The sequence below is a fragment of the Festucalex cinctus genome, chromosome 12, assembly GCF_051991245.1.
Source record: "Festucalex cinctus isolate MCC-2025b chromosome 12, RoL_Fcin_1.0, whole genome shotgun sequence".
NCBI lineage: Eukaryota > Metazoa > Chordata > Actinopteri > Syngnathiformes > Syngnathidae > Festucalex > Festucalex cinctus.
Genome location: NC_135422.1, coordinates 18,019,379 through 18,036,494, shown reverse-complemented (window position 1 = coordinate 18,036,494; position 17,116 = coordinate 18,019,379). Strand labels below are relative to the sequence as shown.

At 42.6% G+C, this 17,116-nt stretch overlaps 1 protein-coding gene across 1 annotated transcript; it reads left to right on the top strand.

Annotated features, from left to right (window-relative positions):
• Nucleotides 1-8,921: 8,921 nt before the first annotated feature.
• noto (notochord homeobox) lies at nucleotides 8,922-12,597 on the top strand. Its single transcript, XM_077539732.1, has 3 exons — nucleotides 8,922-9,246; nucleotides 9,335-9,513; nucleotides 12,387-12,597. Exons 1-3 carry the CDS (start codon nucleotides 8,946-8,948, stop codon nucleotides 12,570-12,572), a joined length of 666 nt encoding a protein of 221 aa, XP_077395858.1. The 5' UTR covers nucleotides 8,922-8,945; the 3' UTR covers nucleotides 12,573-12,597.
• The last annotated feature ends 4,519 nt before the right edge of the window (nucleotides 12,598-17,116 follow it).

The window sequence follows — 17,116 nt, the reverse complement described above, 5'->3', positions numbered from 1 at the left end:
ACACCAAACATGTTCCAAACATATATTGTGAATGCTAATACATAATGTAATACAAAATGAATAATACGTGTTTAAAAATGACTTAAAATCTTTGAAATGTTCTTCCATCCTTGAGAAATCCTTTTCATATAAACAGTCCTTCTGCTGACAAAGGTGACAAAATGCTGACTGTGCACGTGTGCAGCACGTTCACAAATATGAGGTGGGTGTGAATTCGAGATCTTTATCTATGTAACAGCACAAACACGACTCCTCACTGAAAGCATGCATGCAATTCGGCTCCAACTGACAAACGTGACGTCACCGTCAGCTCAACGTTTACACTCACTTGACCTGAGGGAATAAATAGTTCCAATCAGAGAGGTTCAGCATTGGAGAGCCTAGAAATAACAGAGGGAAATGGGAAAGAAAAATCTTGGAAAAACAGGACAAATCAAAATATGAAAAAAATGTATTTAATAAAAAAGAAGGAAAGAAAGAAAATTATGCAAATGTTTTAAGTTGTATTATCACCAATCACCACTAGATGGCAGACATTTCTTTTTTTGCAGATTTGGAATGATATGTAAAAAAAAAACAAAATAAAATGGTCCTTCAAAACATCCAAGTTTTGTGGGAAATTGCCCGTGGTCGAAAAAAAAAAATCCATAAAACATTTCCAACTTCCTGGAACTTGTAACTGTTGCTATGTGTGTCTCTTTGTCACCGATGGATGTCAACTAAATGATATTCTGTGCACTTTAACAAGACTTCTGGCCTTGTGTGCGCCTTTGGTGACTGTTAATGTGTGTGTATGAGTGTGTGTGTGCGTGCACGCGCACGTGTTAAATATTGTATGTGGAGCGGTTGGCCACCCATCTGTCAGCCGTCTCGCTTGCGGGGGATCAGACAGAGGGAGTTATTAATCATAGATGAGGTCAGGGATTAAAAGTTAATATATTCAATGATTATCAAAGGTAACCTTATTAAAATGAATTCCAGCAGATTACACACACATGCACACACACTGATATTTATTTATGTATTTATTTATTTTTAATGAGAATTAATTCGGCATAAGTTACGTTGACCTTCCGAACACCATTGGAAGTGCATCCCACCCAAATGTGAGACGACAGAAAAAAGAACTACAAAAATGGTGGTGGTTTTTCCATGCGACAACTACAGTGATCAGTGATCATTTTGTTTGCAGCTACTATATGCCACCTGTAGGTCACCAGTGGAACTGCATGCATTTGTTAACAAACAGAACTACAAACATGGCGGTGCTATCCCACTTATGCACTTATGTGACAAAAAAAAAAAGAGGTACAAAAATGGTGGGTACGTTTTTTGGTAGCTTGTACACAAGTGTGTTTTATGTGATAAACTATGCAAACTACACTAAATTTAAGACAACAAAATAGCTACAAAAATGGCGGCATAAATGCCACTTTCCTTCATACCTTGGAAAGGTTCTGTTTTTATATGATGTCATATGCAGGCCAACCTGCCTGTTTAACCAAACGTGGAACTACAAAAATGGCGGTCAAACCACCAAATGTGAGGACAGCAAAGAAGAATACTGTACCGCCATCTGGAGGCAAGGGATCGAACTGCACGTTATCCGTTCAATAAAGGACTACGAAAATGGTGGAAAGCGTTTGCTGTCGCAATTAAAATGTTGGCGCTGTGGCGCCCTCCAGTGTACACTTTAAAGCAATATGTATTTTAATTTTATTTTAAGATCATAGATTCTTTTTACAGGTCAAACATAATACATATAGAGTGTTAAGGGACAGGTATCATGCTCATGCTAATGTCAAAATGTTAGAAAATAAAATGATCATGGTTGCTGTTCTCACATTGTCCAGCAGATGTCAGCAGACACTGCGGGGGCTGCAGTCTGCCTGTCTGTGTGTGGTCCCTGTTTGAAGTTCTCACTCCATTGCTATGCAATCAAGTGCAGTGTGCGTGCGTGGGCGCGCTCGTGATTGAGCCCATTATGAAGCGCAAAGTGTCCCCCAGTCTTTGTTTTGGTGCTTTGATGTGGTCTTTACATTGACATGAATGCATACAATACACGTACACACCATCGTAAACCGCTGCTGTCATGGTGACATCAATGCAAAAAAAAAAAAAAAAAAAAAATCAACATGGTTTTATTTTTACACTATTTTGAGAACTAGCATACTTTTGCGCATGGGACATTTGAGAGATTTTTACAATTTAATTTGCATACAAAATGTCACACTTCATTATGAGGCATTTTGTGTCAGATCTGAATGCATATTTTTGTCTTTTTTTGTCATCCATTTTGCAACACAGCTATAGCATAAGAAAATGTGGGGGGAAATGATGGGTGAACGTGTTCACATATTTCATATGCGAGGTTTTTTTTTTAAATATATTCACAACAAATACAGAAATAATTTCACAAAACTTTATTTTTTTTATGAAACATTTAAAGGAATATTTGACATTTTAATCAATTTTGTAATACATCTATTCTGTAATGAGTAATACTCTTTTTACATGTAATTTCAAAATTGTTTTTTTTTGTTTCAGTAAATTTGCAAACAAAAAAAATCTCAAGCCTTTCTTTCACCGTCATTATGTCATTTTATGAATACTTTTAAGTGATTTAAAAAATGTACATTTTGAAATAAAGCTGCAAATGCTAATACTTGTTATGTTTCATTTTAATAATTAACACAATTTTCAAAGCTTGTTTATATGCATTACAAGTAATTTAAGAGGAATTTTAAAGGGCCATTTTAAAATTGTATCAATTTTTTAATATGGTTGTAACATGTAATGGGGGATGAATACTTTTGTATGGGAGATATTTGATAGTTCTTTAATAATACATTTGCAAACATTAAAACATTGCTTTGACTCATTAATTATGTGTCATTTTGTGGAGATTTTTTTTAGGGATATTTAGCCAATTTTGGAATAAGGCTGTAACAATAAAATGTGGCTAATAGCGTTGTCATTATTTTGCCATAAAGTGCCAGAGGCAGTTGGTGCGTGTGCGTGTGCGCGTGCGTTTGCTGTGCAGAGGAAGCACACAGGGAATGTGAAGAATCGAGAGGAAATGATGGAGCGGCGGTGCGTGGAGTGAGTTGACCGTAGGCCATACCGGGTCCTGCCCGGCCCGGGCCCGAGGTCCCTGAATGCAGCGCCGCCCCTATGTAAGCGAGCAGGCACTTTATGGACAATGACACCCACAGGAAGTGTAAACACAGGTCAAGTGTTAAAGTCCAACCCGCCAATTCTCACCTCCATTAGAGGGGGGTGTCTGCATCAACACCACCACTTCACAGACCCCCCCCCCCAAAAAAAAACCTCCGCACACAGCACCTGGGACCGGGTCGCAGATGATATACAGTACTTTTGTTCAATGCTAGGATAAAAACCTGATGGATTTTTATCCTAACTGAGCTCAAATATTAATTTCCATGTTTTCAAAAGAAGATGCTAAGCTAAAAGCTAAAATGCTCCTACAGATAAACAACGTTAAAGTGGTAAATTAAAGTCAATACAGTCAACAAAGCTTTTAGTTGATGAAGCTAATATGCTAAATGAATAGCCAAAAGTTTACGAAACTAACTTGCTAAATGCTAATGAAAACAGATCTGGAGATGAAGCTAACATGTTCACGAAGCTAAATTAAAATTGATACAGTCGACAAAGCCCTTAGTTGATGAATAGTCAAAAGTTTACGAAACTAACTTGCTAAATACTAATGAAAACAGAGCTGGAGATGAAGCTAACATGTTCACGAAGCTAAATTAAAGCTGATACAGTAAACAAAGCTCTTAGTTGATGAAGCTAACATGCTAAATGAATAGTCAAAACTTTACAAAACGAACTTGCTAAATGCTAATGAAAACAGATCTGGAGATGAAGCTAACATGTTCACGTAACTAAATTAAAGTTGATACAGTCAACAAAGCTCTTAGTTGATAAAGGTAACATGCTAAATGAATAGTCAAATGTTTACAAAACGAACTTGCTAAATGCTAATGAAAACAGATCTGGAGATGAAGCTAACATGTTTACGACGCTAAATTAAATTTGATGCGGTCGACAAAGCTCTTAGTTGATTAAGCTAACATGCTAAATGAATAGTCAAACGTTTATGAAACGAACTTGCTAAATGCTAATGAAAACAGATCTGGAGATGAAGCTAACATGTTCACGAAGCTAGCTAGATTCAGTCAACAAAGCTAACGCGCCAAATGAAAATCCATAGTCGATGAAACTAACTTGCGAAATGAAAACGGATACAACGGACAAAGCTAACATGCATGCTAAAAGGAAAATTGATGCAGTATAGCCAAAGCTAACATCCTCAATGACAAGTTATAAAGGAGACAAAGAAAAAAACAGGCACCTTATATGAAGCTAGCATGCTAATACACAATAGTAAAACAGACAGTAGACGGCAATAACATGCTTAAAGAAAACAAATGAAACAGTACTAGAGGAAGAAAATCAGTAAAAAAAATAAATAAAATAGATTCAGCAGATAAAGCTAACATGATGAATGAAAATATGATATAATGGGGTTACGACTCCCTCGCCATGCCATTGGAATCAATAGCTGATGCTAACATGCAGATTTAAAATTGATATCGCAGAGTTTCGCTAACAAGCCAAATTCAAATGGATACGAATGACGCAAAGCTGTGAAGTGAAAATAGATTTGTGTGTTAAATACAAATAACGATTAAGCTAACATCCTAAGGGAAAAAATCAGATGCTGTAGTTGAAGCTAACAAGAGAAAATGAACATTGATACGGACAAATTGTGGAAACAAATCCACGCGAGTGACTTACTGTAACGCCAAAAGTCACTTCTTCTGTACACGAAGCTAACATGCTAAATGAAAACAGACTAAGCTAGCACGCTAAATACGTGTTTCAAAATGGAAAATCCCATCGTCAGACATACCGAATACACACGGTGAGTAGTTTAATCCCTCATTAAGTTCATAATGAGCCCAGCGCTACTGCGGTGGCCCTGAGGGTCCTCGGAGGGGCCCCATAAATTAAAGGGGCTCGTACAGTAGCGGGTGTCAATGCTAATGGCTAACTGTGGCCACACGTGCAAATGCAAAGCATGCAGCATATGCATATAGCCAACGCGAAACGGGCGCATCTAAATGCTCTTCACTTTTTTTTTTCTTCTTTTTTTTTACTTCAGCAGCACCCCAATCCTGTCCCTAATACTAGAAACAAGCAGTGAGCATGATCACGTCGGAAGTCTAATGTTAGTATTGTGAGTGTGCAAGTGTACTTAATGTTGCGTCCATGGTGATGTGTGACCTGCTGTAAAAAAGTTATCGAGTCATTATCCACACACGGTTACGCTCAGTGTTTTTGTTTTTGGCACAATTACAACATGCAGCTAGCTAGCTAGCTATGTCTACAGCCCATTGGTATGGTCACATTAGAGTGCCTTGTTGTTGTCCATGGCCATGTCATACAAAGAAAGGCAGAAGACTGAGAAGGGGGAAATTTATTATTAAGTCTGACTTGACGGAGGCTTCACGCTGGCGTGGCCGCTTTAGAGCGCCTCATTGTGGTCCACGAGTGAACAAACAGATAGATAGACGCGTGAATAGAATATAATAATTTATTACAATTTTCTTCATTGGAAGCAGGACTGGACTGGCATCAATAATCGGCTCTGGCATTTTAACTTCGAGGCCCGCTGGCCCAGCTCTACCTCTGATGTTTATTGGTTCAGTTTGATCTCTATATCGTAGCTGCTCCTTCTAAATTGTGGGCTGGTCTCTCGAGGTAAAATGGAGTAAAATAATAATTGAATAACCCCACATCAGCCCGAAAGGACACCGGCACATAGGGCATCTGCCCTGTACGGCAGATGGCCAGTCCAGCCCTGATTGTTAAGTAATTGTGCAATTCTAAAAAAAAAAAAAAAAGAACAAAATCAAATCCCATTTGAGGTGTTTTTTGTTTTGTTTTTTTTTGGGGGGGGGGGTCCCACTCTTGAATGATTGCCATCTTTGCGGGTGGGGTGTCCCTCATGAAAGGACCGAGGCGTGCTACATATTAAGTGCACTTGCATACAAAACGCCGCTGATGACTTTTCAAGCTCATTTGTGTACGATGGCCCATTAGAGTGACGTCATGCTCCCCTCCCTCACTCAAACTATGACTTTGAATGGGGCGAGCTCAATGAACGCATGAGTGTATTCTCTGTCTGGCTCCAATACACATCCGACCATCCTCCACATTAATGAGCCTCACCGCTGCTTTATGTCATGAGAATTTTTTTTTACAAATTAATAATTAAAAAAAAAAGAAAAAAAGAAAAAGAAAATCTGCAGGGTGGTCCCTCAGGAAGCATGAGAGAGAGAAAAAAAGGGTGTTGTTTACCTGCTTCATTAGACGTCCGAGTGTCACCTCGCACCCGCGCATAGCAAACAGCAAGCGGAGTCCGCATGCGCAAAGAGGAGCCGCCATGTTTGCAGAGCTGCAGTTGAAAGGTGACGCCGCCTCGCCTCGTCTCGCTCGCACCCGCGGCACCTCCGTGACCAAAGCAAAGCAAAGAGATCACAAGGCGCAATTAGGAGCGCATCGCCCCTCACTGCAAACAACTTCCCCGCACAAAGGACGCGCATGCGCTCAACTGTCACACAAGGAACGAGCAAAATAATGAGGGCAAAACCCAAAATTGGAGCGAAAGTCGATGCAGATCAAACACAGTCAATCAATGGCAATAAAGACAAATTGGGAAATTAATAAAATTGAAGTTAAGAATAAGAACTAAACATATTTCATGCATAGTGAGTAACACTTAGACTTGACTTTATTGATCCATTTGGGATGGCTCCCTCTGGGAAATTTACATTTCCAGCAGCAATAAGAACAGGTAATAAAAAAAATAAATAAATAAATAAAATTTCAATCAATCAATAAATAAGGTTATTACACTGGAGATTGAATTATTATTATTATTATTATTATTATTAATAATAATAATAATAATAATAATAATAATAATAATAACAATAATAATATCAATAACAGAATAAGAAGGAAAAATTCAATCAATAAATAAGGTTATTATGATTTTGTGACTGAATGCATAATTATAACAGACATATGTGCTATAATTAATAATAAATGACTCCGCTAATATTAAATTATGTATTATAGTAATTTGGAAAAAATCAGTGGCCTGACGAGAGTAGAAAACAAAATCCACGAAGAATAGACTTTTATAAGAATTAGCATATATCTATTTTTTTTTAATTGAAAAATGGAACTTGAATAAGGGTTAAAAAAAAATAACAATGGGGCAACCACAAAAAAAAAAAAAAAAATCCACCAGTTAATCCAGCAATACTAAACCACTAATATGTGGGTATTTTGAGGTGAAACATTTGAAGAAAATTGACAATAAGGCAGATTTGAAAAAAAAAAAACTTTAAAACGAATTAAAAAATAATTTCAGTGGAAAACTGCATGCACGGCAATCAATTTTCAAAAATGACTAAAAGTGCTTGAATAAAATTGAAATCCTATTGTGAATAAAACACTGGGAGTGTAATAATTAAAATGTAATTAATTGTGCTTTGAGAAATTCAAAAAAATGGAAATCCTGCAACAAACAAAAAATATACAAAAAACAAAATGCTGCAGCACTGAACTGCATAAGATGCAAAATAAATAAATAAATAAATAAAAATAAAAACGCAGGACACACACAGGACAATATTACATTGAATAAAAATGTTATGTAATTAAAAAAATGAAGAGAAATGGAATAGAAAATATGAGGGCTTTGTGTCTAAAGTACAGGAAGATACAAATAAAGTTTTGTATATATATTTTTAAACATGGCTGTATTTTTGTTAAACTTAATATAATAAAAGTGTTCTCTGGACTCGAGCTGACAATTTGAAGGGAGTGGAAAGTAGTCTACATTTAAGTAACACGTAATGAGAAAACTGTCGAATCAAATATTACAATAGAGCTAAATAATCATGTGCATTAAAGTTAGAGATGCAGAAAGTACACGGATACTTTTTTGAATGGCAGCGAGAGGAGGTGTCAGGATGCAGTTTTGCTACTTTAATGACTTTCACACTGTTCTTGCATTCAATGTAAAATACCCCCGCCCCCTTCCTCCCATAAATAAACTCGCAGCAACAAAATTTCATTCGATACCATTTTTAAAAACAACACTGATGTGTACTCAGGTTGCAACATTGTCAGATGATGGACGTTAGAAAACAAAACAAAACAAAACAAAAACATAAAAACATCCCAGTCGACAAATTTGACGCCCCCATTAAAGGCCCATTTCGGGGTGTGACACCCCGGCTGCAAAACGTCACACTTTTGCCTTGGCCACCCCGACATTGTTTTCAGTCAAGGCCGTAATTGTGTGTTTGTGCACCATTTCATAGCTCGATCGGCGAATCATTAAACGGCGAAAGAGGGAATGGAGGGGGGGGGGGGGGGGGGGGTGCCTCAATCGGTCACGCCGATCCGGAGCTGCCCCGGCAATATGCGAGTTCAATCAGATGATTTGCTCTAATCAGATCATTTGGCAACATCAAGGCTTTCCCAGCAGTCGTGATTACGTTTGGACTCAAGAGCCATGCAGGAATTTGTAGGCTGGCTGGGAGTCAACGACCCCCAACCTCCTCGTCTTCAAAAGCCCCCCCTTCCCCTCTCAAAGGCTTGAGGATGTTTGACAATCCCAGCTTGTACTAGTCCACCGATTAATTGGATACGTTGTCGGGATGCTGGCCGGCTCCTCTCATCTTCTGCTTGGGAAGACAAAAGCCCGGCCATGGGGGGCGTGGTGGTGGGGGGGACTGTTGACACCTCCGTGTCCGGCCGGGTATAAATGAAGAGGGGTTCAGGACCCAGCGGTCGCCTCACAACTTCCTTCTTCTTCTCCTTCGTTTGCAACGATGCAGATTCCGAGCAGCAGAGCCGCCACCGGAGCGTTCGCCGTGCGTCATTACGCGCAGGCGCAACCGGCATCTTCTTCCAAGCCTTCCGGCGGGAAGTCGTTCACCATCGACGCGCTGCTAGCCAAGAAGCCGGACGAGCGACGCTCGCTGCCCTACCCGGCGGCACTGCCCCTCGGCAGCGGGGTGACCTACGCGCCGTGCCCGTACGACGTGCTGCAGGCGCCCGGCTACGCCGCCGTCTACTGCTGCCCGCCGTTCGCCTACCCGGCGTCGTGCCGCGGTGCCTTTTACGCGCAAGGTATTCAAATTCACTTTCAAGTCACTTTCGAGTAACTTTCCATCTCACCTCGACTGACTTTTCTTCTTTTTTTGTGGCTGTTTCGCAGCGGCGTCGTTGCCCAAAGTGCACGCGTTGAAAGCCAAGGGTGGCAAGTCCAAGCGCATGCGCACCAGCTTCACCAGCGAGCAGCTCTCCCGGCTGGAGAAAGAGTTCGCCCGGCAGCAGTACATGGTCGGCTCCGAGAGGTTCCTGCTCGCCTCCGCGCTGCAGCTCACGGAAGCACAGGTCAGCAATTTTGCCAAACACCAAGTGAAAAAGAGAGACGAATACACAAAAAATAATGTGGCACTAGAGGGCGATAGTAGGGGGGGAAAAAGTCACTTTTCAAGCAGCGTATTTATAGGGCGTAAATTGCAGTTTCAAGCGTCTTACTTAAACCACAATTTTTGCTGAGATATGTAACAAGTATGACTCTTTTTGCACTTATAGCAAAAAATAGAAGTAAAAATATGAATAGATAGTGACAAAATAAAGAAAATACATTCCGAATTGATATTAAAATGAAGGTATGGTTCAAATATGCATTAAGGATGCATTTAAGAGGAGTAAAAAGTCAAATCAAGTCACTTTCAGTGCAAGTGATGATGTAACAACTTTCCATTTAAATCAATTGAAAGCATATCAAAAATTCTGCTGTAAAAATTTGGAAATTGTTTTACATATTACAAGTCAAAACAGCGACAGTGTCTTTGATATTGTGGAAGTGGAAAACAATCAAAAAGCTTTTAGTAGCATGCAAAATTGAAATTAGAAGAAAATATAATATTTATTCATTTGTATTAAGAGAGTTGTCTTTGATAAAACACTATTATACCTAGTGAGTAGTTATTACATGATAAATTACCATTTGTAGCATTGTAAGAATATGAGAAAAAACATTAAGTTTATTTCCCTCTTCCAGGGGTCTTTGATGTTAAATAGGAAAAATTCTAATAATGTGACTTTGAGTAGTCATTGTAAGCTGCAATTTCCAGCACCCAAAAACATTTTTTTCCTGACATATTTTATTTACATATTAACATTCCAATCACTTTTAAGGCATTCAAAATATTTTGTGTCTTTGATGATGTGTAACAGAAAAAAAGTCAAGTCAAGACACGTTCAGCGGGTATTTACATGATAAATTGCAAATCCAAACACTCTAAATTATTTTTCTTTTACATGTTGAGAATATTTTAAAAGAGTCTTTGAAGGATGTGTCTTTGACATTAAGTGGAAAAACTTCATAACGTGACTTTCAGTGAGTGGTTTCCTGCATAACAGTATTTTTTTATGACTCTAAATTATTCTTGTACATATAAAGACAGAACGCCAATCGTGTCTTTGATATTAGTGTCTTTGACATTAAGTGGAAAAACTTTTCATAATGTGACTTTCAGTGAGAGGTTTCCTGCATAACAGCTTTTTTTATGACTCAAAATTATTCTTCTCAGCTCTACACCCTCAGCAGGATCCTTGAGGGTGCATGGGAGTTCGCTCAACCAGTCCACATGTGTTTTGTGGATTTGGAGAAGGCGTTCGACCGTGTCCCTCGGGGAGTCCTGTGGGGGGTACTTCGGGAGTACGGGGTACCGGGCCTCCTGATACGGGCTGTTCGGTCCCTGTACGACCGTTGCCAGAGTTTGGTCCGCATTGCCGGCAGTAAGTCGGATTCGTTTCCGGTGAGGGTTGGACTCCGCCAAGGTTGCCCTTTGTCACCGATTCTGTTCATAACTTTTATGGACAGAATTTCTAGGCGCAGCCGAGGCGTTGAGGGGTTCCGGTTTGGTGGCCTCAGCATTGCATCTCTGCTCTTTGCAGATGATGTGGTGCTGTTGGCTTCATCAAGCCGTGATCTCCAACTCTCACTGGGGCGGTTCGCAGCCGAGTGTGAAGCGGTTGGGATGAGGATCAGCACCTCCAAATCCGAGACCATGGTCCTCAGTCAGAAAAGGGTGGAGTGTCGTCTTCGGGTCGGGGATGAGATCCTGCCCCAAGTGGAGGAGTACAAGTATCTTGGGGTCTTGTTCACGAGTGAGGGTAGGATGGAGCGGGAGATCGACAGGCGGACCGGTGCAGAGTCTGCAGTGATGCGGACTCTGTATCGGTCCGTTGTGGTGAAGAAAGAGCTGAGCGTCGATCTACGTTCCAACCCTCACCTATGGTCACGAGCTGTGGGTCGTGACCGAAAGAACGAGATCCCGGATACAAGCGGCCGAAATGAGTTTCCTCCGCAGGGTGTCCGGGCTCTCCCTTAGAGATAGGGTGAGAAGCTCGGTCATCCGGGAGGGACTCAGAGTCGAGCCGCTGGTCCTCCGCGTTGAGAGGAGCCAGCTGAGGTGGCTCGGGCATCTGGTTCGGATGCCTCCTGGACGCCTCCCTGGAGAGGTGTTCCGGGCATGTCCCACCGGTGGGAGGCCCCGGGGGCGACCCAGGACACGCTGGTGAGACTATGTCTCTCGGCTGGCCTGGGAACGCCTTGGGATCCCACCGGAGGAGCTGGTTGAAGTGGCTGGGGAGAGGGAAGTCTGGGTCTCCCTCCTGAAGCTGCTGCCCCCGCGACCCGACCCCGGATAAGCAGAGGAAGATGGATGGATGGATGGATGGATGAAAATTATTCTTGTACATATAAAGACAGAACGCCGAATTGTGTCTTAGATATTAGTGTCTTTGATATCAAGCAGAAAACTTCTTAATGTGAATTTCAATGAGCGGTTGCATGAGAAATCATTTAAAACAACGATGGAAGTGGGGGGAAAAAAAATCAGTTTCCAGAAAGGCAATTTTATTTTATTTTTTTTATTTTATTATATTTATATATATATAATATTTATATATATTTTTATTTTTTTAATTTAATTTTTTCCAGAAAGGCAATTTCAAATGATGCAGACTTCCTATAGCAACTTATTGCATTTGCACGCAGCATAACAACAAAATGCTGCTTCACCATGTTTACTTTGGAATCGCAGCTCCACTAATCAACCCAACAAAATCCGTTGAAAACATTAAAAATAAAATCTTTGGAGCCTGATTGAGAATACTTCAGAGTCTCCCAAATGTGTCTGCTGGACGTCTTTACGCTCCTGCGTCCCACCCACCTTTTGTGGTGTTTTCAGGTGAAAGTGTGGTTCCAGAACCGTCGCATCAAGTGGCGCAAGCAGAGTCTGGAGCAGCAGCAGGCCAAGCTGGCCAAGCTGGGCCTGACCGCCGCTGCCCCGCCCAAAAGTCCCGGATCTCAGGGTCACGGCGACGACGAGGAAGAATTCTCCGACTCGGACGTAGACGTGGACGTGTCTGACTGACGACTCGCCTGGGCCCTGCTGAGAAACCCCCTCCCCGGGAAAAGTCCCCCCCCTCACGAAAGACATTCTTGTACTTGTACATTCCGAGCATGACTAGATGACAGCCTATTATTATTTAATAGAAGAATGGTTATATATTTAATTTTTCTACATGCTTTTGCTCTTTGACTGTTGTTTTTTATTGTAAATTGGAATTGACATATTCAGAAATATATTTTATGGAATGAAATGATCTGCTTTGTCTGGCTTCTTGATTTGATTTGATTTGATGACACCACATTACACCTTTAAAGACAATTTTAGATAATAAATTGATGTATTGACAGACAATAATCCTCCCTCCACTTGTTAAATTTTTTGGTACTGTTTGCAACTATTTTGTTCTGGCTGCCGTTTGTTTTGGGTGGAAGTCCAATAAGGACCACTAGATGGCAGCACACTTTGTTTGACACTGCATTTGGAAAGAAGCAGAATGAAAAATTTCAGTAATTATTAAATGTCAAATCGTCGTCAGTGTTGATTTTTACACCAAACGAAATCAATAAGTTAATTTATTATGTACAGGACTGTCTCAGAAAATTAGAGTATTGTGATAAAGTCTATTATTTTCTGTAATGCAATTAAATAAGCATAAATGCCTTACATTCTGGATTCATTACAAATCAATTGAAATATTGCAAGCCTTTTATTGTTTTAATATTGCTGATTATGGCTTTTTTTTTTTACTTGGTCTGAGTAAAATATTCTAATATTTTGAGATAGGATATTTGAATTTTCATAAGCTGTAAGCCATAATCAGCAATATTAAAACAATAAAAGGCTTGCAATATTTCAGTTGATTTGTAATGAATCCAGAATGTATGGCATTTTTGCTTATTTAATTGCATTACAGAAAATAATGGACTTTATCACAATATTCAAAATTTCTGAGACAGTCCTGTACAGTACACCTTTGGGCATGATTACTGATGTGTATAAAAAAAAACAAAAAAAACATGCCCTGGGTTTATTCAAAATGAGTACAGTATTTCTATATGGCGTATTTCATTGCTGGAGGGAAGTGGAGAAAATAAAAAAAGGACAGTCAGTCCCAGTCGCCAATGCACACTTTAAGCCGTTTACAGAATGGGACGAAACAGAAACTCCGAATGAAAATACTCGCAATGAGCATGGAGAACACGCTAACTCTAAAGTAATCACGTCGTTAATGGCCTAACGTGTCATTTTCCTTGATTGAAAATGTAACAAAAGAGAAGATGAATTGCAAACAAGTGAAAAGTCATCTCTAAGGAGCTAATTCAATAGTCTCCCAGCGGCGGTATCTGGCGCAGGTGTACCTAATAAAGTGAACTGGGGCGGACGTAAAACTGGTCTCGGGCCTCCCGCGGGCAACCCGAGACACATCAGCCGCATGCGCCGGGTTAAGACGCGCGAGGATGGAGTCGTTCAGACGGCTAATTGGCGATGCTGGAGCACAGACGACGGAGCACAAAAGGCCACACGCTGGGAAGGTTTCCATGTCGCTTAATCTGCACCCGAGAGGAGAAACAGAAGAAAACACTTCACCTCAGGGATCAAGAGGGATTATTTGGGGCTCTCATCGTACGCAAACATGACTACCATCACTTTGATTTGACCAAATCACACCACAATGGTGGCTGGCACGCAGGGAAACGTACTAGAGACACTAAAATGACCTTTGTGATGACAAACTGAATGATTGACACATCTTGCTTTGACAGAATGCTGTCGTCGATGACTGACTAACCTACTGACTCCGTAACTATTCAACGACTTCACTAGGAAAATGGTTTTAGAATTAGCCGACTGATTAAATCACATCAACTCAACTCAACTTTATTTATAAAGCGCTTTAAGAACAGGCGTTGCTGTATACTGACAAGGCGAGGTCAAGTAGGACTCAGACGCAGGCGTAAGGTAGGCCACCAAGGCAGCAGGTTTATTTCCGGCCAACAGAGGTCTCCTCTCAAACTGAGAGGAGAACAGGGAGGGGAAAAAGTGGAGAACAAAAAGCGCTCCACTAGGGAGGAAAAAACAGGCAAAAGGTACTGGGGACAACAGAAAGCGCTCCGCTAGGGAGGAAAAAGGGCACAAGGCAAAAGGGGTAACTAAAGGCGCTCCAAAAGGGAGGAAAAGGCACAAAAACAAGGCAACAACGCTAGGCAACATGAACAAGGACATAAGGACTGTGGGACGCTTCCATGCACTGACGGTGACACTTCGGCAACGGAGGGGAGAATGCAGGTGGCTTTTATTGTGTGGGTTGATTGGTGGCAGGTGGTGATAATCATGGGCGGGGACCGGTAATGAGTGAGCAGCAGGAAGCGCAAGTGACCTGGGGTGAGAGGAGAGTTTAGGATTTCAGAGTAAAACGGGAAACAGAGACACAAAAATAAAAGCATGAGCCGCCACGCCTGGTGGCGGCGTGACAGTACCCCCCCCCTCAACGGCCGGCTCTTGACGGCCCAGGAATGTCAGGGTGATCTTCATAAAATTCATCAATTAACGAGGGATCCACGATGAACCGGGAGGGGACCCATTGCCTTTCCTCCGGGCCGTATCCCTCCCAGTCCACCAGGTATTGTCTTCCGCGGCCCCGATTACGAACATCCAAAAGTTTTCTAACCTTGTAAACGGGGCCGCCTTCAATCATCTCCGGGGGGGGTGGGTCGGGTTCGGAGGGCACCAGTGTGCTTTCATGAACAGGCTTGACTTGGCTGACGTGGAATGTAGGATGAACTCTGAGGGATCGTGGCAGACGGAGTCGAACGGCGGCAGGTCCTATGGACTTGGTTACTGGAAAAGGCCCCACAAAGCGCGGGGCCAACTTTGGACATGGTACCTTGAGCCTGAGGTGTTTGGCTGATAGCCAAACTCGCTGGCCTGGGCGGTATTCTGGTGCCGGTCTCCTCTTCCGGTCGGCGGCCCTCTTCACCCGGTCTCCCTGGCGTTGAAGCGCCGTCCGGGCCGCCGACCAGACCTTGTGGCACCGACGGATCATGGCCTTGACCGAGGGGACCGTTGCCTCCTCTTCCAGTTCGGCGAAGAATGGCGGATCGTAGCCGTGGACGCATTTAAAAGGGGTGAGACCTGTGGCAGATGTGGGCAAAGAGTTGTGCGCGAGCTCGACCCATACTAGATACTTGCTCCAGGTTGTCGGGTTCTGGGAGACGAGGCATCGGAGACCGGTTTCGAGCTGCTGGTTCAGCCGTTCTGCCTGCCCATTGGCCTCAGGATGGTACCCAGAAGTCAGGTTAGCTTTGGCACCTAGGGCTTTACAAAATTGAGTCCAAAAACGGGAGACGAACTGTCCACGGTCGGAAACGATGTGTAAGGGGAAACCATAAAACCTGAATATGTGGTGGATCATGATGTCGGCTGTGGTCTTGGCGGATGGGAGCTTGGTTAATGGGATGAAACGAACCATCTTAGAGAATCTGTCGACGACTGTGAGGATTGTGGTTTTACCATGGGATGGTGGTAGTCCGGTCACAAAATCCACTGAAATTTCCGCCCATGGTCTGGATGGGATTGGTAGTGGCTGAAGAAGACCCATCCGGGACTGGTTTGACGTCTTGTTGCGGGCACAGGTAGGACAGGCAGCTACGTAGTCCTTGATTGTGGTCTCCATTGCCGGCCACCAGAATCTCCGGGCGACAGCATACATGGTCCTGCGGACTCCAGGATGGCAAAATAATCGTGAAGTATGGGCCCAGTGTATTACCTGGGCCCTCAGTTCCTCAGGCACAAAGAGTCGGCGTGGTGGGCATGACGTGGGGGGAGTGACGTTCCGTAGTGCCTCTTTGACGTCGTCCTCAATTTGCCACCTCATGGCCCCGACTATGCAGTCCCGGGGCAGAATGGTCTCAGGCTCGGCTTCCAGTGGTTCGGACTCGTGAATTCTTGACAAAGCGTCAGCCTTGACGTTCTTACTGCCGGGTCTGTAGGTCAGAGAGAAAACGAAGCGGTTAAAAAACAAAGACCATCTGGCCTGTCGAGGGTTGAGTCTTTTGGCCTGGCGTAGGTATTCCAGATTTCGGTGGTCGGTCCAGATCACGAAGGGGAGTTCGGCGCCTTCCAACCAGTGTCTCCACTCTTCGAGAGCCACCTTTACAGCTAGGAGCTCCCGATCACCGACTGAGTAGTTGCGTTCTGCTTTAGATAACTTTCGTGAGAGGAAGGCGCAGGGATGTGTCTTGCCGTCCTCCTGACAACGCTGAGACAGTACTGCCCCAATTCCAATACTCGAGGCGTCCACCTCCACCACGAACTGGCGTTTGGGGTCAGGGACTCTGAGGATTGGCGCATTGGTGAAGCGAGCCTTTAAGTCCTTGAATGCTCTTTCTGCTTCCGTGTTCCACCTAAATCGAACCTGTGGGGAGGTCAAGGCGTGCAGAGGGGCGGCAATGGTGCTGAAGTTTCTGATAAATCGCCGGTAGAAGTTGGCGAATCCGAGGAATTGTTGCACCTTCTTTCGTGAGTCCGGCGTGGGCCAATCTCTCACGGCGCTGACCTTGTCCGCT

What these genes read in the sequence shown, in the direction of transcription:
- noto (XM_077539732.1), top strand. Translation starts at nt 8,946, where the DNA reads ATGCAGATTCCGAGCAGCAGAGCCGCCACCGGAGCGTTCGCCGTGCGT. An exon ending in CGGTGCCTTTTACGCGCAAG is followed by an intron (nt 9,247 to 9,334) that starts GTATTCAAATTC and finishes GCTGTTTCGCAG; the next exon opens with CGGCGTCGTTGCCCAAAGTG. An exon ending in TGCAGCTCACGGAAGCACAG is followed by an intron (nt 9,514 to 12,386) that starts GTCAGCAATTTT and finishes TGGTGTTTTCAG; the next exon opens with GTGAAAGTGTGGTTCCAGAA.